This window comes from Spermophilus citellus, assembly GCF_964194105.1.
Source record: "Spermophilus citellus genome assembly, chromosome: 17".
Taxonomy (NCBI): domain Eukaryota; kingdom Metazoa; phylum Chordata; class Mammalia; order Rodentia; family Sciuridae; genus Spermophilus; species Spermophilus citellus.
In genome coordinates, this window is record NC_138199.1 from 31205940 (window position 1) to 31229669 (window position 23730).

Consider the following 23730-nt stretch of genomic DNA (forward strand, 5'->3'; position numbering starts at 1 on the left):
CCCATCACCACAAGCTGAAGAACTCCTTGCATGAATGCCATAGGACACTGGCATCCAGGCTGGTGAGATAGGAGATCCAGGGCTGCAGCTGAAAACCAGTGGGAGCAATGGACAGAGCTGAGCTGTGGTTCTAGTCTTAGGCTCTGCCACTCATTAGCTGTGTGACCTTGGACAAGTTGCTTAATTATTCTGGGCCCCCATGTCTTCATCTCTTGGGATAATGGCATGAACCTCCCTAGAGTGAGAGGAGATTGAGAAATTATATACCAGGTTGTTGAGAGTATGCTCAGCACACAGTGAGCCCTGGAGAAGTGGAGAGCAGCTGTCACCAGCACCAGCTGTTTGACTCCAGACCACAGGAGGCTCTACCATAGCCAAGGTGACCTTGGAGAAGCCACACCCCCAACTCTGGGCCTCAGTTTCCCCTCTTGTAGTATGGGAGTTATTTTTCCTTTCCTGTCAATAGAAGTCAGACCTATCTGAAATAGCAAACCTAGTTCAGATGCTAAACATTGTGGATTATTTCAGTAGAACATGGACTCAGAAGCCTCTGGAACTAGAACTAGACCTCAGACCTCAGGGGTACTTTGTGGCCCTGCCAGCCTCTAGCTGGGGCCCCTCAGTACAGGAGGGCCCCAGTGGAATTGTCACTGTAAAGATCAGACTGTGGATGGGGTGCGGGGGGTGCCCAGGCATTCTCATGCCCAGAGCCCCTTCCCTCTCTCAGGCCCTGGGATAATAGGGGTCTGCAGGGGCCAGGCCCTCACTAATCCCCTATTAAAACTTGAAAGGGGCCAAGAAACCTCCAGAATAAACTCATTAATTTTTATGGGATAATAAATGGATCCCATTAAATTCTCATTCTCCCAATGCTGGGCCAGCTTAACCTCCGGAACCAGAGAAGTGGGCTCCCTGCCCACGATATCCCTCAGCTACCCGTGTATCCCATGTGGTCATTCCCCTCCCCCATAAAGTGCAGATCATGTCACGCCTGAACTCATCCCAGAACTTTGGGGCCTCTCTCTCTACTGGCCTCTGTTCCTGCCTCTGGGTGCAGCCCCAGAGGGGGAACACCTGCCTGCCTCTTCTCCTGCCCCATGCACCCTTGCAGAAAATGGGTGGAGCCTGGCAGGTGGAAGCTCAGGCTTGTCAACTGAGACCTTACCAAATACACTGTTTCACTCAACAGATGAGCAAATGGAGGTTCAGGTGGGCAACCCTTCGCTCAGGTCACACAGTTAAGGAGGCAGAGATTTGGGATTGGAATCCAGGCTTTCTAGCTGTCTGGTACATAAAAATCTGCAGAAGCAATAGCACTTGGGGATAGTTCTGAGGCAATACCATTGTCTGGGACAGCAGATCCCCCAGGAAGGGACACTGCATAATGACTCCAACTCCAGCACCCAGACTGGTGACCCTAGGCAGGCTCCTGGGCATCTCTGAAACCTCATTTTACACAGCTACCAGAGACCACAACACCTACCTAGCTGAATGTAGAACAGGCCCCAGTCCTATGGCTTCCTCTAAACAAAAGCTGAGCCCCAGGGTGGACCCAGATCTCCGGGGGCGCGGCACACGGGCCCTCATTGGTACCCTCACCCAACTGGGCCCTGATGAGGAGGCCGGCTGGGGAAGCAGCCCTCCCTGGGAGGCCCAGGCTTAGACTGGGGGCGGGGCCTCCAATCCCAAGAGGGACCGCAGGGGGGATGCAGCCAGGGCTGGGAGGCGGGAGTGGGAGAGAATCCACCGGGGAGGCATCCTGAATGGCTCATTAGTGCCGATGAAAGCCTTTTTTCATTTCGTCTAAATACTTTAAACAGGGCTCCCTCGGATGTCTATTTGCATAGCTTAAGAGCTAATGCAGGGGGAGGGCCCAGGCGGTGGCAGGGCAACGCCAGGGCTGGGGGCTGCCGGGAAGCTTCGGGGCCTCCTCCGCAGTGGGGGACAAAAGGGGGGCGATGAGGGAGTGAAGGGGTATTTCCCCGACCCAGCCCGCTTGGAGGATGCAGCCCCTACTCCTGCCAGAGGGGAGGCCAGTGCGATTTCAGAGTAGGTCCCTGTGTCCTGGCACCGGGTGGACCCATCATGTGGGGATTATGGGAGTCTATATTGTCATGGGCCATGGCTGTATCCCCCATAGACATACAGGACCTTGAGGTGTCTGAGCTTTACATGGATGGAACAGGGTTTTCTTTGTCTTATGGAGAACATGTACAGGGTCACATTCATTGTCACTCAACAGGGAAATTATCCCCTTGGAGTTCAGCTCCTCCCTTCTTTAGAGGTCTACCTCCCTGTTACCCTGTTGGAGTTGTCCTGAGGTGGTTTGTCCCTGGGTCCTCAAGACAATGCTATTTAGAGGATTTAGAAAAGCAAAGACTGAGAGATGACTTGTTTAAAGTAGCTGAGCTGATTCTCGAACCCAGGTCTGTGTCCCGGCTCTGTGGAGCAGTATTGGGGCTCTAGTTTGGGTTTCAGGTTCAGATATGCTTTGGGCATGGTATGGGGGCTCTGTGGGTCCCAGCCAGAAGGCTTCCTAAGGACCTGGCTCAGCCTCAACCCAAGTCCCAGTTGCCAGAACCCCTGGCCCCAGTTCTCTTTCTAAGCTAAAGGAGACCTTGAACAAATCCATTCCTTTTTGTGGGTCTTGATTTCCTCAACTGGCTAGAATGTTCTCTGCTGAGTAGCTCCGGGCTTTTCCTCCCAGGAGGCAGGCTGGTGTGTGCAGAGACTTGGAGCTTTGATGTTCATGATGCAGGTTGAATTCTTGGCTCCAGCACTGAGAGGCTTTGAGCAAGTCCTCATCTCACTGCACCAGGACTCAGGTTCTTTGTAAAGCAGGAAGAATTCTTGAGTTCCATCTCCAGGGTTAGTGTTGATTAAATAACACAAGGTCTGGGAAGAGCCTGAAGATACCTGATGAGGCTGGGCATCCAGGCCCCAGCACCTCCTTCTTCAGGTCCCTGTATCACATTCAGCCCCTCTAACCCTGAGCTCAGTCAGCCAGGCAGACAGAAGCGCCTGACCTCCTGATCATAACCCTGGACCCAGGGCATGGCCCAGGGCCTCAGGCCTCTGACAGCCAACCAGGGTGAGAGGCAATGCCCTCCCCTGAGAAATAGTTTATCTCCCAGAGATTATCTTACCCTTTCTGACAGTGGGTGGTGCCTGCCAGGGACCAAGTGGCAGCTGATTTTGGAATCAATTTGCTCGTTTGATATGCTATCTCGGTCCCACTTAACCAAGTGCTCAGTCTCCCTAGATAACACAATCAGCGCAATCGACAGTGACGGGAGGTACCCATTAGCTCCGCTCCATTGCCTGGCACCCACCTGGCTGCTGGCAGGAGAGCTGTGCCCGCTCTGGTCACTTTGCCAGTCAGAGGATCTCTGTGCTTTCCCTCTCCTGATGAAGATCCCCTCAGGGACCCACTCTTGGAGCCATGAGTCACATCTCTAGTTGGACAGTCCCAGAAAGGGACCTGTGAGCAAGGTACAGTTCCAGATAGCACCAGGTTATGTGATGGAAAGGTTCCTATCCCCAAGTTGTGCTAAGTTTCTGCTCACCTGGCAAAGACCAAATGACATCTGGGGGGGATGGGCAAAGGGAGTAGCCCTTTCCTGGCACGTGGCAGGGACTGCCTGGCCCCTTCTTCACTGATTCTGATAAAAGACATAGGGCACTGTCGGACCATCTGCTCTGGGGGTATGAGCCTGGCTGGGCATCTAGTTTGGACAATGTGATATCAGTGCCTGGCATGGAAAGCCAGGGCACAGATGGTCTACTTTAGTGGGCATCTCAGGAGATAGAAGTTTTTTCCCAGTGTCTCAAGGTTTTGGGTTGCCCAGGCCCCCTCTGACCCAGAGTAATGGAGAGCATGCCAATCTGTACCTGCCTTCCCCACCCCAATTTTCTCCCTCCTCCCATTCGTCTGACACATCAGAGCTGCTATGGTCTCCTGAACAGAATGTAGGCCATCTGGTACTTCCTCACGCCTGCCAATCCACGGGGTGGGTGTGAGCCTGTGGAATGACAGCCCCACCACCAGACGTGCAGAGGAACCGACCTTCTCCTTGCAAACTCTGTTATCTCACCCTAGCTGTACTTCCTTTCCTTAAGCAGCCATTTTGAAAACTATAGAAATCAGGAATTTCCTCTCTACCTTCTCAGAGTAGGCAAAATTGTGTATGAGCTGAATCTGAAGCCAGCACCCATTGACATTTTCTTGGTAGTTAAGCATCTAGGGAAAATAGTGGGCCACAGCAGAATATGCATAATTTCTCCAATTATGTGGTTGAATAAATCAACATAATCGATAGCAGAGCAATCTACACCTCTAACCAGAGATAGCAAAGAATTTATCTAGCTGATTGGTAGTGGCTGTCTTGATATTGTATTGAAAAGGATTCTGGCCCCAACAAGAAGTAATCAAAATTGATCAACAATGTCTGCCATGAATGGTGTGGGGGTACATACCAGATGTCCATTCTATACCTACTTTATTTATTCATTTATTTATTTTAATTTTTTATATGTTGATGGACCTTTATTTTTTTCATTTATTTATATATGGTGCTGAGAATTGAACCCAGTGCCTCACACAAGCTAAGCAAGAGCTTTACCACTGAGCCACAAGCCCAGCCCTATACCTATTTTATTTTATTTATTTAGGGGGTACCAGGGATTGAACTTGACCACTGAGTCACATCTCCAGCCTTATTTTGTATTTTATTTAGAGACAGGGTCTCACTAAGTTGCTTAGTGTGTGTGTCTCTCTCTCTCTCTCTTTTTTTTTGCTGAGGCTGGCTTTGAACTTGGATCCTCCTCCCTCAGCCTCCTGAGCTGCGTGTGCCACTGTGCCCAGATATATCTATTTTAGATCCTGCCCTAGATGAATTCTGACTAGTGTCATAAGAAAGAAAAGGGAATTCAGTGACAAATGTCAAATGGGAAAGAGAAGTAGTATTAACTCAGTCAATCCTAAGAAAGAAACCCCACTTCACAGGTAAGAAAACTAAGATTTGGGCTGGGGATACAGCTCAGTTGGTAGAGTGCTTGCCTTATATGCACAAGTCCCTAGGTTTGATCCCTAGCACCAAAAAAAAAAAAAAAAAAAAAAAAAAGAAAGAAAGAAAGAAAGAAAAAAAGAAAACTAAGATTTCAAGAGATGGGTCTATAAGTTGAAGTCATGCTGGCTAATTCCATCACGTGGCTCTTCCCTTTTTACTCTTATTACTGCTCTAGGAGGATGATAAAATCAGGAAAAAAGGAGAAAGAAAGGATTTTATAGAAATGAGAGAAATGGGACTTCATGGGATCCTAACAAAGAAGTCATACATGCATGAGAAATTCTAAAATAAAATCCCAAATATGTGAAGTATTTCCTGAAAACTAATAACCAATAGTTTCACTGAGAAACTATCAAATCTCAGGCCAAAAAGTCACTGTGGTGGGGGATAGTGCTCTTGCTGAAGTTCTCATGGAGTTCCTCAACAGTCATGTGACTTTGAGCAAGTCACTTCCTTTCTCTGGCCCACCTCCTCATCAGTAAAATCAGGCCTTTGAGCTACATTGGAAATGGCAAATATTTATTTGTCATGTCACAGCTGCCTGGAGTCTGTGTTGAGAAGGATTCTGAGGCTGAATCAGAACAGCGGGAAATAGTGTGACAATCAATTAGTAATGTCTGTCTCTGGTGCTGGAGGAGAAAGGATAGTTCATGTGCCATCCTTGAAGTATGTGATATCATCTCGCTTCTAGCTCTAAAATTTTATAGCTCCATGATTCTCAACAATGAGCACACTCCCAAGGCTCTCTGTCAAAAGAGAGATGGATCTCCTACAGCCTGGGTTGGGCAGGATGCTGTTCGCTGTGGAGTAGCAGGAGAACCTCTGATCATCCATTATTATTTCAGGACTCTCCTCTGAGGCCCCAACCATGGGGGAAGGGCAAGCCACAGGCATCAAGGAGATGGATGGGGAGCTGACAGCGGTCCCTACACCTGAGCAGCCAGAACAAAGTGTCCACTTTGTCACCACGGCCCCCACTCTGAAGCTGCTCAACCACCACCCACTGTTGGAGGAATTCCTGCAAGAGGGGCTGGAGACGGGCGAGGAGGAATTGAGGCCAGCGCTGCCTTTTCAGCCTGACCCACCTACACCCTTCACTCCAAGCCCCCTTCCCCGCCTGGCCAATCAGGACAGCCGCCCAGTCTTTACCAGCCCCACCCCGGCCATGGTTGCAGCACCCACACAGCCCCAATCCAGAGAGGGACCTTGGAACCTGGAGTCAGAGGCCCCAGTGCTTCGGATCACAGCTCTTCTACCTCCAGGGCCCAGCATGGCAGCGCCCACCCTACGCCCAGGGGGGAGGCCCAGTACTACACCCCCCACCAGAGCATGGACTCCAACTCAAGAGGGTCCTGGAGACATGGGCAGGCCATGGGCTCCAGACATCATGTCCCAGACCATGGGGCTTGGGATGGAGGGAACCATCACCACCTCCACAGCTTCAGGGGATGACGAGGAGACCACCACCACCAGCACCATCATCACCACCACCATCACCACCGTCCAGCCACCAGGTCAGCTACCTGCTGGCTTGCAGATCTGGAAGTGGGAATGGGGGGAGCTGTGGGGGCCCCTAAATGCCTGGCTCTGACACTGTGCCAGCCTGCCCTGGCCTTTGGCACCAAGGTCCAGTCTGTAGGAGGCATGTAGATTGGAACCAGATAGACCCAGGTTCAAAACCTGATTCCACCAACTACAACATGCCCCTGGGAGTTTTATTTAATCTCTCTGAGCCTCAATTATAAAATGGCAATAAGAAAACCTACCTCTCTGAGCCATGGTGAAAACTGAGATAAGACTGTACATAGTAGCCACTTGCTCAGTAAAAGGCAGTTCCGGTTTTTTTTTTTAGTTTTCAGTGAACCTTTATTTTCTTTATTTATATGTGGTGCTGAGAATCGAACCCAGTGCCCCACACATGCTAGGCAAGTGCTCTACTGTTGAGCTACAACCCCAGCCCCCTTGGCAGGCCCATTCTTTCAACAGGGGAATAGACATCCCTGGAGGTGGGCTCCATGACACATACACACATGTACACATCTAGAGTTGAGCCTTAGCTGGATCCACTTCACCAGAGCTGGGCTTAGTCTCCCTTCTTCTCCTGTCCTTCAGGCCCTTGTAGCTGGAATTTCTCTGGCCCAGAGGGCTTTCTGGACTCCCCTGTAGCCCCCAGCTCACCCTCTGATGTCGGCCTGGACTGTTTCTACTATATCTCTGTCTACCCTGGCTATGGTGTGGAGATCAAGGTAAGTGACCTGGATCTGACAAGGGCAAAGTTGGGGCTGATATGTTAACCTTTCCCCATAAAGGCACCTGCTATGCAGGAAGTGGAAATGTCTAGGGGAATCAATGGTGTGAGGAGTACCTACAACCAGAGCTGGAAGATGGGTGTAAAAAATGGTTGGATTCTGTTCTATGTGCCAGGGAGTGGAGAGGGATACTGCTCTCACCCAGCAGTGCACTGGGAGGGCTGTTGGAAGGGCAGGGTGCCCATCCTCTTCCCCCAAGGATTTGCTCAGGGGCTCTAGCCTTGGATGGGAAGGGGATTGGATGAGCATGAACTCTGCATCTGAATCTATGTGGTGAGTGGAGAAAATGCAGAGGGGCTTGGCTAGACCTGAGAGCCATGAAGCCTCATTTACCTATTTATTCATTCATTCATTCCTTCATCAAGTCTTCCCTGAGAAGCTCCTCTGGGCCAGGCCCTGTGCTGGCTACTGGGATCTTCTATATCCAGGTGGGAAAGAGGTGGAAAAGACTGATGTGGTCACACCATTAGAGAGGTGACAGCTGGCAGGAGAGCCAGACTTGCCCCCAGCCTCCTGGTCCTCCTCATCCCTCCCTCGGGATTAAGACTCTCTTATTTTTTTAACTAACTAACTAACTAATTAATTAATATATTTATTTATTTTGTGTGGTAATGGGGAGTGAACCCAGGGATGCTCTACCGGTTAGCTACATTGCCAGCCCTTTTGAGACGGGGTCCTGCTAAGTTGCTGAGGTTGGCCTTGAAGCTGCCACACTCCTGCCTCAGCCTCCTAAGTCACTGGGATGACAGAGGTGCACCACCATACCTGGCTGGGATGAAGACTCTCTCCAACCCCAGTCCTGAGCCCAAAGGTCCTCACAGATGTCCCACAGATTCCTCAAACTCCATAAATCCAAGTCTGTCTTTTTGTTTCCCCAAACCAGCTCATCACCACACTCTGTCCAAGTCAGAAACCTGGAGCCAGATAGTGCAATGTGGAGGGCACCCCTGGAACTGTGCAATGAACATAGGGTCACCTTGGCCCTTCCCTTGCCGTCTTCTAGTCCCATGAAGTCGTCCCAGGTTCTGTCATGACATCCCCCAACTCTCACATTTGCCTGCTTCTCTCCCTTCATCTCCACAACCGTCATATGGTCCGGCCCCCATCATCCTAGCCAGTGATGCAGTGACCACCTTCCTGGTCACCTGCCAATTTCTCCTCCCTACTACCCCCCAACTTATATCACAGTCATTTTTCTCCAATGAAATCAGTTCTGCACCCCCACCCTCTGCCTCTCCCCTCTGAATCAGGGCCAGTCCCCTGGGCCATCTCTTGCCACTGCTTCTCTTGTTGGCTATGCCCGCTTCACACCAAAGAGCTTGCAGCTGACTGACAGGGCCTAACCTTCCCAACCCCTCAAGCCCCAATTACACAAGCTGGTTCTTCTGCCTGGAAGAGTCCTAACACCCCCTCCATCACTTTTTCTCGACCTTCTCCCCAGATCTTCAAAGCTAGGATGGGGGATAATCCCAGTTCTTGTTGTTCTGCCTTCTATGGGTCTGTTCACAGCCATCCCCCTCCCCAGCTGGACTGTGAGTTTGTTGGGGGTGCTTTGCAGTACAGTGCCCAGGATGGGATGGAGGAAGGAAGGAAGAAAGGAGGTGACGTCTGGCCTGGGCATTGGAGGCTGAAGTAGGTAGAAGAGAGCACTTTGTCCAAGTGAGGCAATCAGGCAGGGGACTGAGAAGTCACAAGAAGGGCACCACAGGAATCTGGCGGGGCAGGACTGAGCTAGAAGCAGGCTTCTCCCAGCTTGCTTCCCACCCATCCCAAGTCCCGCATGTGCCTGGATCTGGGCCTGAAGCCAGCCATGCTGGTCCTGGAGCAGAACCTCCAGTTCTCCCTTCCGGGGAACTTAGGTCCAGGTCTCTGAGCCAGGCCCTGAGAGGAAGGACCCTCTCCTCCCCCTGCTGGGTTCCACCCCTTCTTCCCGAAACTATTTGTTCCTGCTCTACCAAACCCTGGGCCCCTCACTCTGGGCTGACTGGAAGGGCAATTAGGAACAGCCACCCCCCTCTCAAGCCATTAGCACTCAGCGCCGCTTAATTAAGGTAATTAATGTAAAATCATCACCTAATGAGAGGTGGCACCGGCTGTGGCTCACAGGGTGGAAGGCGCCAGCTGCAGGTGTGGAGAAGGGAATGGGCGGGGACAGATGCCAGGCTGGGCACCCCCCTGCAGGCCTAGGCCGGCTCCCCCTACCCCCCAAGTCGACCATCCCCTGTGAAACCCACTGGGCCTGAATGGTACCCCCACCCCCAGCAGGATGGGTATCAGATAATGGGACAAGATGGGATTGATGCTGGCTCTGTCTGTCCCTGCCCTGGCCTGGGCCCAAGCTCCATCCTGACGCCTACCCCCTCACACAGCCCTGGGTCTCTTGTCTGGTGCTGCTACATTTTTTTTCACCCGAATGCAAAAGCCGTTACCAGGCAACCTTGAGAAGACCTGCCACAGCCCTGGACTGCCGTCAGGGAACGTGGCACACACTGGCCCCACCCTCCACCTCAGCACCATCAGGGCAGAATCCTTGGGAACTCCGTCTTCTCCAGTGGCCTGAGATAGAGTCTGAGGCCATGAGGGGCATGGGGTGGCCAGAGATGGGTCAGCACCTGATTTAGGAGGAACAAAATGACAGAACAGGCTGAGTTGAAGCAGGGTTTAAGGTTCTTTTTCCAGGGCCAGTTCTAGCAACTTCCACCCTGCCTAGACCTGGTCACACCATGCAGGCCCTTTGGAACCTGAAGAATTACAGACATTGCAGACCAAGATCCACTAGATAGTTTGGAAAAACCGAGGCCTGGGCAAGGCAAGGGAATTGCCCAAGATCATTCAGTTAATTATTAACTAATGTTTTGTTTTGGCGTGGGGGGGGGCAGTAATGGGAATTACACCCAGGGGTATTTTACCACTGAGCTATTTCCCCGGTCCATTTTTATTTTGAATCTCATTAAGTTGCTTAGGATCTTGCTAAATTGTTGAGGCTGGCCTCATACGTGATCTTCTTGTCTCAGCCTCCCAAGTCTCTGGGATTACATGTGTGCACCATCACACTCAGCTAACTAATGTTTTTTAATGAATGCATTTGTGTCATAAACCTAAATTGAGCACTTACTATATACGAGGCCCTGTCCTGGACACAGGGGACACAGACCTTCCTGGATGGGGGACTCAGAAATCATAAGTAGCAGCCAGGCACAGTGGCTGAGGCAGCTAGTAATCATAAGTAGCATCAGTGGCTTGGGAGACTAAGGCAGGAGAATTGTGAGTTCAAAGCCAGCTTCAGCAAAAACGAGGCGCCAAGCAACTCGCAACTCGGTGAGACCCTGTTTCCAAATAAAATATGGCTGGGGATGTGGCTCAGTGGTCAAGGGCCCCTGAGTTCAATCCCTGGTACCGAAAAAAAAAAAAAAAAAAAAGAACCTATAAGTAATATGACCACAGGATGCTCTCAGTGCTGGTGGAGATGGAGATGGAGATCATAAGGGCTGAGGGAATAATAGGACAGGTTGCTTCCCAGCCTGGGAGTCAGGCTGTAGGTGAGGGTACCTGCCAGAGAAGAAGCCAGCTGCTAAGCCTGGAATGGGAAAAAGCAAGTGTGGCAAGTCTGGCCTTTGGAGGCTGCCCCGGTTGGTTTGGAAAGGTGACTTTGTTGCATAGGAGCAGATCATGAGGGAAAAGATCAGGATTATATTCCTGCCCAAAGAGCAGCGCCCTCCTGCCTAGGCTGACAATTGAGCCAGACTGGGGTTGGATGGGTGGACCTAACATTCCCAAGGAGAGTGCCAGAGAGCAGGGAGCAGCTGTGCCCACCTCCCCCAACGGTTTGATCAGGGGCTCAGGAGTGCCTGGGATGGGCAGGGCATTGGGGGGGGGGGTAAACTCTGCGTCTGAATCTCTGTGGCTGACAGGAAACACAGGGCTGCCTGGCTGAACCCAAGAGGCCTAGAATGCTTCCTGCTACTCCTCAGACTTGGGGAGTGGGGACTACTTTTGACTTATTTCCACCAGGGTCCAGAGAAGACCTTTCAGGATGGGTAAGCTAGAGCCCCATGGTCCACTGGGTACCATCCTCTCCCCAGGCAGCCAGTCTCCCCCTGAAGACTCCAGGCCTTTCTGGGCCAAATGCCTGCTTCTCACTGCATTTTGGCATTCCATGAGCCTTGCCTCTGCCAGCTTCCATCTTGGCTTGGCTGCTCCCTGTACCATCTGGAGTCTGGGCACAGCTGCCCACAGTCCTTGCCCTCATGCCCAGGTGGCCCCGTTGGCACACAGCAATCCCAGACCAGTCCAGCTGTCAGTTTGATGGCCAGAACACCCACCCTTCTAAACTGGGTCAAGACCAGGCCTGATGTGAGCACCAGGAACAGAGGGGAGGGATTTCTGGGCAACTTCCTATTTCCTGGCTCCAGGGAGGCCCATGGGGGAGGTGGGAATGTGCGCTAGAAGGTTTGTTTCAGTGGATTTAGTTCCCTCTATCCACCCCTGATATTATCCCACAAGGTACTAGGGTTGAGTGCCAGTTCAGAAGGGCACAGAGGACACCATGTAGCACTGGGGTTCTGGTCCTGGATCTGCAGTCAGCCTCCCAGTGACTGAGAGAAGCTGTTTATCTTCTCTGAGCCTCAGTTTCCCTCTCTGTAAAGGGAAATTAAACAGGATACTGCCTGAGGCCCCGTCCAACCAGTCCCCCTGAGTGTAGCTCCTTCTCAGGGTTCAGGAAACTCCTTCAGAAACTCAACTGTGTGGTGGCACCTCAGGTCTGTGGCCCTTCTTCCTGGTTCTCTGCCAGAGTGTACTCATGGAGGGAGTATGGCAACCGAGAGTCCAGAGGAGCTGTGACCAGCATGTGAGGATGGCCCTCAGGTGTCGTGGTGGGAGTGGTACACGGAGGCATCCTTGAGCTCCTCTGCCTGTGCAGCCTTGTATTAGTGTGAATATGTGTAAAAACCAGGGCATCCTTTTCTCTGTGTGTCACAACATTTAGACACATGCTGGAGGCCTGACTAGAAGCTTCTATAAGATGGACAGCACAGCTGGGCATGGTGGCACATACCTGTTATCCCAGCAGCTTAGGAGGCTGAGTGAGGCAGGAGGATCACTAGTTCAAAGCCAGCCTCAGCAACTTAGTGACGCGCTAAACAACCCAGTGAAACCCTGTCTCTAAGTAAAATACAAAATAGGGCTGGGGATGTGGCTCAATGGCAAAGTGCCCCTGGGTTCAATCCCTGGTACAAAAAAAAAAAAAAAAAAAAAAAGACGGACAGTACAGACATGGCTTATAACCTAGAAGGTGACAGAAAGCAATCCTCCATGCCTCCCAACCAGGAAGGGGCCAGCCCCCACAAAATGGCTGTTTTCTCCTTGAACCGACCCCCTGGTCTGCTGGAAATAGAGCCATGTTATATAGCCTAGGGTCCTGTGGAAATTGCCCTCAGCTCTCCTGTCTTCCCCTCCTGGACACTAATCCCCCAGGCCCCCTCCTGTCACTGGATAGGGCAATGGGAAGACAGCCCTCCTGAGCAGAGCTGACATTTCAATCTGTCTCCCAGGCTCTTCAGATGCCTGCAAATTGCATCAAGACTTCATCTCTCCCCTTGTTCAACACCCAGCCCTGTCTGGCCCCTGTCAGCCTGGCCCTCAAACAAGTGACAAATTACATTTCAGCCACTGCAGTGGGTGCATAACTGGGTACTTGAAACCCAGGGGACTAGAGCTGCACAGGGAACCTCTGGCTGAGAACAGGGAGCCTTCTGGATGGGAGGCACTTCGTTCCACACCCTCATTCCAATCCTTACCACCAAGCTAGCCTGGGATCCAGGCCACCTGGAGGGAACCATGCCTCCCCCAGATCAGAGGGGGCCAGAGGTCTCAGCTCTCAATTTTCCTAGATTTATAGGCCACTCAGGGAGTGGATGGCTAGTGGGAACTCAAATTCCAACATCATGAGAAAACCAGACCAGACCAGGCTAGGCTAAGATCCACCTCCCTGCTAAACCTAGGGGCCTAGAGCCTAGGAATGAAGATGTCTAGAAGTCTATTTCTGCAGGTGATAGCCTCATGAGACTGGGATGGGGAAAAAACTGCCTTTGCCTCCAGCCAGGAAAGACTGCTTCTTAACAGCTGTGTGACCTTTTGCAAGTTTCTTAGCCTCTCTGAGACTTGTCTATTTGTGGGGATTTTACCACAAATAGACACATTGCAGGTGCTCTATGAATGGTAATGTTTTTTTAATTGTTACTGCTGCTATCATTCTCTGAACCCAGCAAATCAGAGAGATCAGGAGCAGGAAGTTAGAGGTCAAGCTAAAAGCATAAGAGGAATTAGGAAGAAAACACAAATTTAATTTGTACTTCTCTGCTTTTGCTCATGTCATAATTTCCCTGTAGTGAACATCCTCCCTTCCTCCTCCTCCCAGCTCCCCGCTCTTCAAAGCACTCTGAAACCCACCTGCCACGTGTGCGTTCCCCGAGCCTCCAAGCCCTCCGCTCTCCCCTCGAGGATTCCTGCTGCACACATTCAGTGCCACTTAAGGCAGAATTATATGCTGCCTGGCATCTCTCGATAATTACAGATTCCACGTGTGTGAGTCTTGTTTTCCCAACTCGAGAATCACAGAATCTCCAAGTTTGAAGGGACCTCATCCAGCCTCCGCCTGCTGCAGGGATTCCCTGAGGAAAGTCCCCAACAGATGGTCCAGCAGCCTCCACCCAAATGTGCCTGGGCCAGGAGCTCCCCACTGAGAGGAGGCACTTCTGCCCTTAGCACCCTGCCTTGGGCCTTCTCTTCAGTTGCCAAGATCCTCCCGGTCTTTCCTTCCAGGCCTGGGTGGGGACCTCTGCCTGCCCTTCTGCCCCTTCTAGGGTCCTCAGGGCACATCTAGTCTCAATATTCACCTTTTGAGGGGCTCAGGGCTGGGAAACACCCATCTCCTTGGACCTGGCTGGGCTCAGCATCCTCTGCTGCTCAGCTCCCAGAGCTCTGGTGGGGAACGTGCCTCCCTGGCTTACGCATTTGCCTTCTCCACCCATCTGTAATGAGACTGGCCAGTTGTGACCCCAGATGCCACCCCAGGATCTAATTGGAGAGAGGACAGAGGACCCAGTGGGAGAGCTTGAAGCACAGAGACTCACTGGCCAGGCCTGAGGGGTAGAGACCCTGATTTTGTTTTTCGTTTGTTTTGTTGACACTGGGGATTGAACCCAGAGATGCTTTTCCACTGAGCTACATCCCCAGCCCGTTTTAGTTTTTTTTGTTTTGAGACAGGGTCTTGCTACATTGCTTAGGGTTTCGTTAACTGCCAAAGCTGGCCTTGAACTTGTGATCCTCCTGCCTCCTCACTGTCGTAAATCACGGTGCCCAGCAGGTCCTGAGATCTGAAAGGATGACCAGGTTCATGAGGAGGGGAAGAAGGGAAGGTGCTCCCTGAGCAAATACCCAGAGGGGCAGAGGCGGGTAGGAAGCCAGGGGCTGCAGTGCAGGGACACAAGGCTGGCGAAGTCACTGGAGCCAACTGTGAGCTGGGAAGTTCGGACCTTGTCCTCTGGGCAACCTGAAACCACCAGCAGGGTTTGGGAAAGGAGAGAGACACGATCTCAGGCAGCCTGGGAGATGAGGGGTGGGACCTGGTTAGAAGGCCATCCTCAGGTAAGAAACAAAGAGCAGGATGCGCTTAGAGCCAAGAGAGCAGCAGAGAGCCAGGAGGGACCAGCTGGAACATTTGGAAGATGAGGTTGGGAAGGATCGGATGACTCACCAGAGGCCACTTGACCAACCCAGGTGTTAACCCTCGAAGGCCCTGCCTCAGAACAACATGTTAGGTTTCTTAGACTAAGAAGATCAGTGCTTTTGAGTTGCTCTTGTTAAAAGGCAGAGTATGATTCTACAGATCTGAAATGGGATCTGAGATTCCACATTTCTTGCAAGCTCCCAGGTTGCAAGAAATGTGGAATCTCTTTTGCTTCTGGTCCAGTGACCACATTTCAGAGTAGCAAAGATCTACACAAGATCACTGTAAAGCAAGGGGACTGAAGCTCAAATAGGTGGCATAATTGTCCATGGTTAGGATGAGATCTGGGACCTCTGGGATTTCTAGATTCCCAATCCAGTGCTCCTTTGATCAAGCTATGATGTCTCTTCCCTTCTGGGCAGTGTCTGTGGTTGTCCCATCCTTGTTTGGATGGAGAGATGGCACCCAGAAGGATGTTCCAGGGATTGAAGGCCTGAAGATCAGGGTGCCAGCAGAGGAACATGTGACAACCAGCAGAAAGGATCAGAGCAAAAGACCTAGAAAAGAGAAACAACGTGGAGACACACACTGACACATGGAGGGGGTTGGAAAAGGCCAAGCTGAGCAGCCAGCAGGGGCCACGTTGGGCAGGGCCTGGAGGACCAAACTAGGAGTTCAAACTAGTACCACGGTCTTCGTGGACTCAAAGGGAAAACACTGGAAGGTTTAAACAGGGAAGCACCAGGATGAGTGACAGGCCTGGGACCTGTCTGGCTACAGTTCAGAAAACATTGATGTAGAAGGAGGAGGGGGTTAAGCCCTCCAGGCAGGGAGGCAGGCCAGTGGCTGCTGCTCTGATCCGGGTGATTTGAGGTCTACTTGACAGACTGAATGACTGATTGGATGTGGGGTCTGAGGGAAGAGGCAAAATGCCAGTTTCTGACTTGGGTACCCAGGTAGTTAGCAAGATCATTCCCTGAGATGGGAGCCCGGGGAGCTACTGGTTGGGGAAAGAGGGTGGTTCAGTATGAGGCAGACTGGGTGTAAGGAGACTCTGAGGCATCCCACAGGAATGTCCAGGGGAAGCTTAGGACCTCACATTGTTGGCTGGACTCTCAGATGCCATCTAGCCTGACACACCTACCCCATCCCTGCTTTCCAGATAGGGGTGGGGACAGGAAGCATTTGAATCTCCTCCTCACTAACTGGTGTACTTGCAAAGCTTTGGAGACAGACAAGTCCCAGGTCTGCTTATACTCTCCATGTGACATTGGGTAATTTAGTTAATACTTCTGATTTCAGGTCCCATCGTGCAGTTACTGAGAAGGTAGGATGAGCTCCTCCTGCTTCAAAGTGCCTAGCTCAGGGCCTAGAGCTCTGATGCCCAAGGGGCACTGAGGATCAGCTGGGGGCCCTGCAGGAGGCTGAAGGCAGCAGGGCTCAAGTCTAACTGCTTTGCTTTGCTCTCTCCAATCCACCCATAGGTTCAGAACATCAGCCTCCGGGAGGGGGAGACAGTAACCGTGGAGGGCCTGGGGGGCCCTGATCCGCTGCCCCTGGCCAATCAGTCTTTCCTGCTACGGGGCCAAGTCATCCGCAGTCCCACCCACCAAGCAGCCCTGAGGTTCCAGAGCCTCCCACCACCGGTTGGGCCTGGCACCTTCCATTTCTACTACCAAGGTAAGACCTGGGAAGCTAAGAGAGGAACCAGCCCAGGCTGGCTGATCTCTGGGGATGTCTGGTGCTGTTACAGCTGAGAGGGGACAAAGGGAGGGGCTAATAACCTACTGCACAGGTGCCCAGTGAAGCTCTATACAAATGTGAGTATGGCTCATGGGACTCAGGAGCAGGTAGCCCCCAGGTGTTGCCACCGTCATCTGCTCGTTCACTCATTCAGTACAATTTGAAGGCACCTACTCTTTGCCAGGCTTGTGCTGGACTTTGGAAATATCAAGTTGTACCAGAATCTCAGGAGGAGGCAGTCATTTACACAGGCAATAACAATAGAAGCCTCCCTCCAAAGGGGGGTCAAGGTCAAAGGGGTTGAAAATGACTATCTGGAGGCCTTCTTCCTCTACCTGGGATCTGCCTTTGCTCCAGTCAGCTCATAACACTTTGGGAAGAAGGAGGTGGCATGGTGTAGTGGGGATCTCATAGGCTCAGGAGATGGGCAAATCTGCATTTGAATCTCCTTCTCACTAACAGTTTACCTCAGAGGTCATTTCACCTCTCTGACCCTCCTTTTCTTACTGTAAAATGAGACCAAAAACATCTACCCCACAAAGTCATGGTTAGGAGTACACAAAATGGACTAGGCACAGTGGCACACACCTTTAACCCCAGCAGCTCTGGAGGCTGAGGCAGGAGGACTGCAAGTTCAAAGCCAGCCTCAGCAAAAGTGAGGCGCTAAGCAACTCAGTGAGTCCTTTTCTCTAAGTAAAATACAAATAGGGCTGAGGAGGTGGCTCAGTGGTCGAGTGCCCTGAGTTCTATCTCTGATCCCCCATGCCCCCCACCCCCCAAAAAAAAGGAGTACAAAAAAAAATAGTGCAAATCAAGCGCTCCACTAAGGAAACTAGTATTGCACAGTTTGCAGGTTGGGAAGGGGAGGAAAAGGGGACTTGGGACTCTGCTGCTCCCCCAGTGGTATCCTTCCTGCCCATCCCACTCCCTGGGCCCTAGCAGCAGCTTGATTCTTTACACCAGTTAACCAGTTCAGACTGGAGAGCACTAATTGGGAAATAATTGGTGTGAACAATCCCGAGATTGTCTTGCATTGTTGTGGGTACTTCTGCAGCCCTGTGGGGGAGAGGGTGGGGGGGACCAGCAGGTGGGCAGGCACTCCAGAGCCAGGCATGCCCTGAATCCCACCTTCGGAGTATTTGCCCTATTCTGGCTTCTCCACTCAAACTGGGGGAGCAGTCTGGTGTGGCAGCAGGGAGTCTGTCGGTGGACGGGGATTTGGCAGAGGCAAGGGGCCGGCCGAGGCCGAGGCCGAGGTGAGCATCTAGGCGGGCCCGCCAGTCTCCCTAATGGCTCATCAATCCTCCCAGGCAGCAGGCGTAATTTCACGCCATGGTAACCTTTTCTCTTGCCGCAAATTCCTTTGCACAAAACTCCAGAACCCCCTCTCTGTCAGGCCAGAGGAAAGTGGCTGAATGGCAATGGGTTGGAGGCCCAGCAAAGGGGAGCAGACCCCAAGGAAGGGCTGGGAGAACTGGCCCCGTCCTGCTCTTTCTGGGCTCCCAGAAGCCCTCCCTCCTCGGCCCAGTTTTTGTCAATGATCAGCTCTTTCCTTAATGAGTGTAATTCCCCTAATTATAGGCTGTAATTAGCCCTGATCCCAGAGATGGGAACAGGAGGAGCGTGTACTCACACGCGCATCTCGTGGGCTGGAGAAAGAGGGTGCCAGGAGGGGAGGGAGAGGCCTGTTACCCGTGCCAGTGTGGGAGCTGTCCAAGCCAATGTGGGAGGTCACAAAGATGGGTCCCCACAAGGGCTACATTGGCAGGACCTAGTTCCAACTCTCTGCGCTCTCACAGTCTCTGGCAGGGTAGGAAGGCAGTGGGTCCTGACAGCGAACCCCTCCTCCATCCTGAGCATTCCTGGCACTGAACTTGGTTCCAAAAACAGATGCCAATGAGAAAATAACTCAACAGATTGCGGTGGTGCAGCATCGCCCAACGGTTGTCATGGCAATAGGAGGAAGCTCATCGGGGAAGAGGCATTTTAACCATTATAAAGGCTTGGGGGCTTCATTCTCTGCCCCCAGCCTGTTGCCCTTGCCTCATCCTGGCCCGTTTCCTCATCTGTGAAATGAGGGGACCTCTGTTCCTAAGCTGTGCTTGAACTCAAGGGGAAGTTGCAAATGCAAGCGCTGAGCCTAAAATCTGGCTCAGGGTCTAGACCTCCTGGGGGTGGTGCCCCATCCTCTCCTCTCTTTGTATAGTGTCCCAAGTTCTTTCACAATCCCCATTCCATCATGGTCTGGGATCTCTCCTCAGGGCATTGGGACCAGCCACCCTAAACCCAGGGCAGCCTTGTCTGTTTACCTCAGGTTTATCTGAACCTAGGTTTCTGCTTTAACTGGGAAAGTAGGAGTAGGGGGGTGTGGAAAACCAAGGGGCTCCAGAGCCAGGTCAAGTCCCTACTCTAGCACTTACCTGCAGTGTGATGATGGCACACAGGCCCTCTGAGCCTGTCTCTCTGAACCTCTGTTTTCCTTATCAAAACATGGGTTAATAACCCCTACCTTGCCTATCTCCTTCCCAAGCAAATTGTATCAAGTAAAAAGGGTGTGAGAGGGCTGGGGGCTAGAGCTTAGTGGTAGAGTGCTTCCCTTGTATGCACAAGGTCCTGGGTTCAATCCCCAGCACCACAAAAACAAACAAACAATAAAAGAGTGTGAGAGCACTTCAGAAACTGGCAAATGCTTCAAATGTGAGGTGCTATTATTACTCAAGATTACAAACTAACAGCAGACTGAGGTGTTAGGTGATCGTTCTAAGCCAGGCATTACACACATTCCTCTGAGTTAACCTCCACAGCATTGAATGCAATACTCAAAATCGGTGGGGAAACCCAGAAACTGAGGCACAGAGAAGGACGGTAACTTGCCTCAGATGACACAGCAAGTAGGGGAGCCCATATTCAAACCCAGACTTTCTGACTCTGGAGCCCACCTCCTAAACATTGCCCTGTACTACCTGCCAATCATTACTAGCCTCTTAATGGCTATTCTCTGTGAAAGAGGAAAGAGTATGACCCATCCTCCTGCTTTCACAGATGAAGCAACCAAGAACAGGACAAGTGAAAGTCACAGAACAGCACAAGACTCAGGTTTTAGGGCTCTGGTCTGCCCAGGAGGGTAGCCCCATTTTCTATTCATGCAAAGACACATAGAGGCATTGCCCAAGCTTGCTCTCAGCCCCTCTCCTTGAACCCTTCAGGCCTTCTATTGCACTTCTCACCCCCAAGTCAGGATCTCCATTTTTAGCTGCCGCACCAAGTTTGTCCCCAGGGCTGGGATTTGCCAAGTTGTTTTGTAGGATTTTCTGCCATCGTGTGGTCATGCTTGGTATGACAATTCCCAAAGTTCCCAGGTTTACCAAGGCAACTAGTCCTACCATCAACTTCTATGAAGGCTGCTCTGCCTCCACACCTTAGCCTCCATCCTGTCTTTAAAAGAAGTCCAGCACCATTGCCACCAAGCTATTTAACATTTCTCAATGAATACTGGGGAATCTTTTGCTGCTGACTTTAATTTTTCCTGCTGCAATTTATTTTGTCTCCTACAGGGAAAAAGATATCAAAACTTTAGGTCTTAAAAACTTTAGGTCTTATAAGTGGTTTACTATTTCAATTTCTTTTGCGTCTACATATCATTCCATAAAAACTTACTTTTTTCAGTACTGGGGGTTGAACCCAGGGACATTTTGCCACTGAGTTGCATTCCCAGCCCTTGTTATTTTTTACTTTGAGGTAAGGTCTCCCTAAACTGCCCAAGCTACCTTTGAACTTGCAATTCTCCTGCCTTAGCCTCACAAGTTGCTGGGAGTGCAGGCATGTGCTAACTGTGCCCAGTCATAAACACTTCTTAAAGATGTATTTTCAAGTTGGGTGCAGTGGTGCACACCTGTAATCCCAGTGACGCTGGAGGCTGAGGCATGAAGACTACGAGGAGTTCAAGGCCAGCCTTAGCAACTTAATGAAACCCTAAGCAACTTATCGAAAACCTGTCTCAAAATAAAAGGGGCTGAGGATGTGGCTCAGTGGTAAAGCACCCCCAAGGTTCAATACCCAGAAGGGAAAAAAATGGATAGTTATCAGTTGGATGACAGGGAAACCCAATGGAATAAAATACTATCTCATTTAATCTCACAATAAACCTATAGGTGGGCCAGCATGGAGGGAGTGGTACCAGGAATTGGATTCAGGGGCACTGAGTCACTGAGACAAACCCCTAGCCCCTTTTTAAAAAAAAAATTTGTATTTTATTTGGAGACAGGGTCTCACTGAGTTGCTTAGCACCTTGCTTTTGCTGAGGCTGGCTTTGAACTCACAATCCTCCTGCCTCAGCCTCCTGAGCCGCTGGGATTACAGTGCCCAGCTTGGGCCAGCATTTTGAACCCCATTTTAACAAGTGAGGAAACAACACAAAAAGATTAAGTAAATTGCCCAAAGTGTCACAAGCCTTGGACCAGAACCCAAGCCACCTAACCTCCAGCTCTGTGCTTGTTCTATTAATCAGTCCAGGCTTGCTGAAAATATTATTGATATCTTCTAGAGAAGGGATCAGGAGCTTTTCAGAAACTGTAATGCTTCCTCTGGTCCAAATGACACCTCGAGGAAGATTGAGGCAGACTGGCACAGGCCTTCACACGCCCTCCCATAATGGCTCAGTCTCCGCCACAACACACAATATCACCTGTTCTTTCTCTACAGCCTATCTCCTGAGCTGCCACTTTCCCCGACGTCCAGCTTATGGAGATGTGACTGTCACCAGCCTCCACCCAGGAGGCAGTGCCCGCTTCCACTGTGCCACTGGCTACCAGCTAAAAGGTGCCAGGCTCCTTACCTGTCTCAATGCCACCCAGCCCTTTTGGGATTCCCAGGAACCTGTCTGCATCGGTAAGTGGTCACTGGGGAGCAGGCTAAGTAGGGGAGCAAGGTGGGGGCTCAGCCCTGCTCTCTATTGCTGTCTAGTACTTTTATTTACTCACCATAAGGAAATCAGAAAATGGTCAGTCACTTTAGCGGTATTCATCTAACCTGCATTTATTGAGCACCTACTGTATGGAGGCACCACAGGTATACAGAGTTGAATTAAATAGGGATTCTGACCTCAAAGAGATCATAGTTCCAGGAAAGGGGGGAGAAGGCACATAGGTCACTAATTTCCAGAGCCGGAAGTAAAAGGTACCAGAAAGAGACCTAAAGTCACCTGGGAGGAGAGGAAGCAATCACTCTTAGTCGGGTATTGAGGAGGCTTCTCAGGGGTGGTGGCACTGAAGGGTTGACATTTCCATGGAGGTAACAATGTGGGCAATGACATAGGGACAGGAAGGAGAGGGTATATAAGGGCACAGAAGATAGCCAGGTGGAGAGGGCAGAGGGAGGGCCTTGACTGGCTGGCCAAGCTATGAGGTGGGGAGCTGTTGAGGTTTTTGAGAGGAAGTGGGAGGAGCTCAGAACTATTCTCAGGTGAGCCAGCCTGGTGGCAGTCTCAGTTGAAGTCTGGGAGGCCAGCCAGGCAAGAGGGATTGAACTTCAACCATGGCTTTAGGAATACACAGGAAGGAAGAAGTTCCAGAGACCCTGATGAGGGAATGGGAGAGAGTAAAAGCGGACCCCAGGTTCTGGTCCTGGCTGGCAGCCAACCTAAGGGGGCTCGTGGTGGGTGGGGAAGGAAGACCGGGCGCATGTTTTGTCCTCAGTATGACAGGCAACTTTGGCTTTTTTCTTTTGGGGAGGGAAGGGCTTGAGCTTTTGAACCTTATTCCATTCTATAAACTCTTGCTGGTGCCAGCCACAATCAAAGATGAATAAGACAGGTATGTCCTCTGCCTTTAAAGGTCTCCCTAGTCTTCTGGGAAGACTGGTGGGCAGCTGTAGGGGGGGGGGGCGGGGGCGGATAGCTGTGACAGGGGCTAACAAGTGCGTGTCAGGAACCCAGGCGGGGTGGCGGGAGGGGGGGGGTGATTCTGAAAGGAGAGAAGAGGCAGCGAAGCTTCCTGAGGAGGGAGTGTGGAAGGCTTCCAGAAATGTTAGCTTGGGAAAGTGGCACAGATTCTGGAACAGCGACAAAAGTGTGGAGACCTGCAACAGCATGCCACAGTGAGGACATGGTGAGGTGTGCCTAAAGGAGAGGGTACATAGGAAGGAGAAACTGAAACTGAGCCAGCGGAGTTGGATCCATGAAAGTCTTGAATGCTGTTTTGAACTTGAACTCTATCCTGAGGGCAACAGGGAACCACTGAGTGATTTTTAAGCAAAGTATAGGATGTGATTGGATTTGAAGGGCGAGTCCATGCTGAGACCCAGCTGAAAGGTAGTTCCACCTTCTCTGCCAAGAAACAGAGAAGAAATCATCCCAGCCCCCTAAAAAAATGTATTAGGTTACAATATTCTGCTAAATGGAGCATTTGCAGGCAACAGTATTGGGTACTGGTCATGATACCCTGGTCGCTGAGAGCAGGAGGGTCCAGAGCAGTGACCAGGAAAGGAAAGCCCAGAACCAGCCAGCTCCTCCTGCTTTAGGCCCCTTTGTTGGCCCCACTTAACTGCCAGGAGTTTGTGGCCAAGTAGCACAGAGACCCTGCCAGCTGGGCTCACGTGACCTACTCAGCCTTTCCTTGGGAAGAGAGGACAGTACCAGGCCAGAGGGATCAGTCTGTAGAGGCCCTAAGGTATCAGCCCAGGAATGACACTAGTGATGACTGAAGAGCTATTTCAGAAAGTATTGGAGGCCACCTCCGGCCAGCAGTGTTGCCAAGGCACAGGTTTTGGGGTGGATGGCAGACAAATGAGGCATTTGCCCTCCCCAGTCTAGTCCTGCTCCTCTTTTTACATTCATTCACTCATTCTACTTACCCAGCCCTGAACACCCACTCTGCCCCTGGCC

At 51.3% G+C, this 23730-nt stretch overlaps 1 protein-coding gene across 4 annotated transcripts in view; it reads left to right on the forward strand.

The window, feature by feature from the left end:
- SEZ6 (seizure related 6 homolog) overlaps positions 1–23730 on the forward strand; it is a gene marked incomplete at both ends in the record, with an annotated part of 44080 nt that overhangs the window by 14595 nt on the left and 5755 nt on the right. For all 4 annotated transcript variants that reach the window (XM_081272954.1, XM_081272955.1, XM_081272952.1 and 1 more), the window contains 4 exons: positions 5915–6583; positions 7182–7315; positions 16592–16787; positions 21552–21737. In XM_081272954.1, coding sequence (XP_081129080.1) covers positions 5915–6583; positions 7182–7315; positions 16592–16787; positions 21552–21737 — 1185 coding nt within the window. The remainder of the gene's footprint in view (positions 1–5914; positions 6584–7181; positions 7316–16591; positions 16788–21551; positions 21738–23730) is intronic.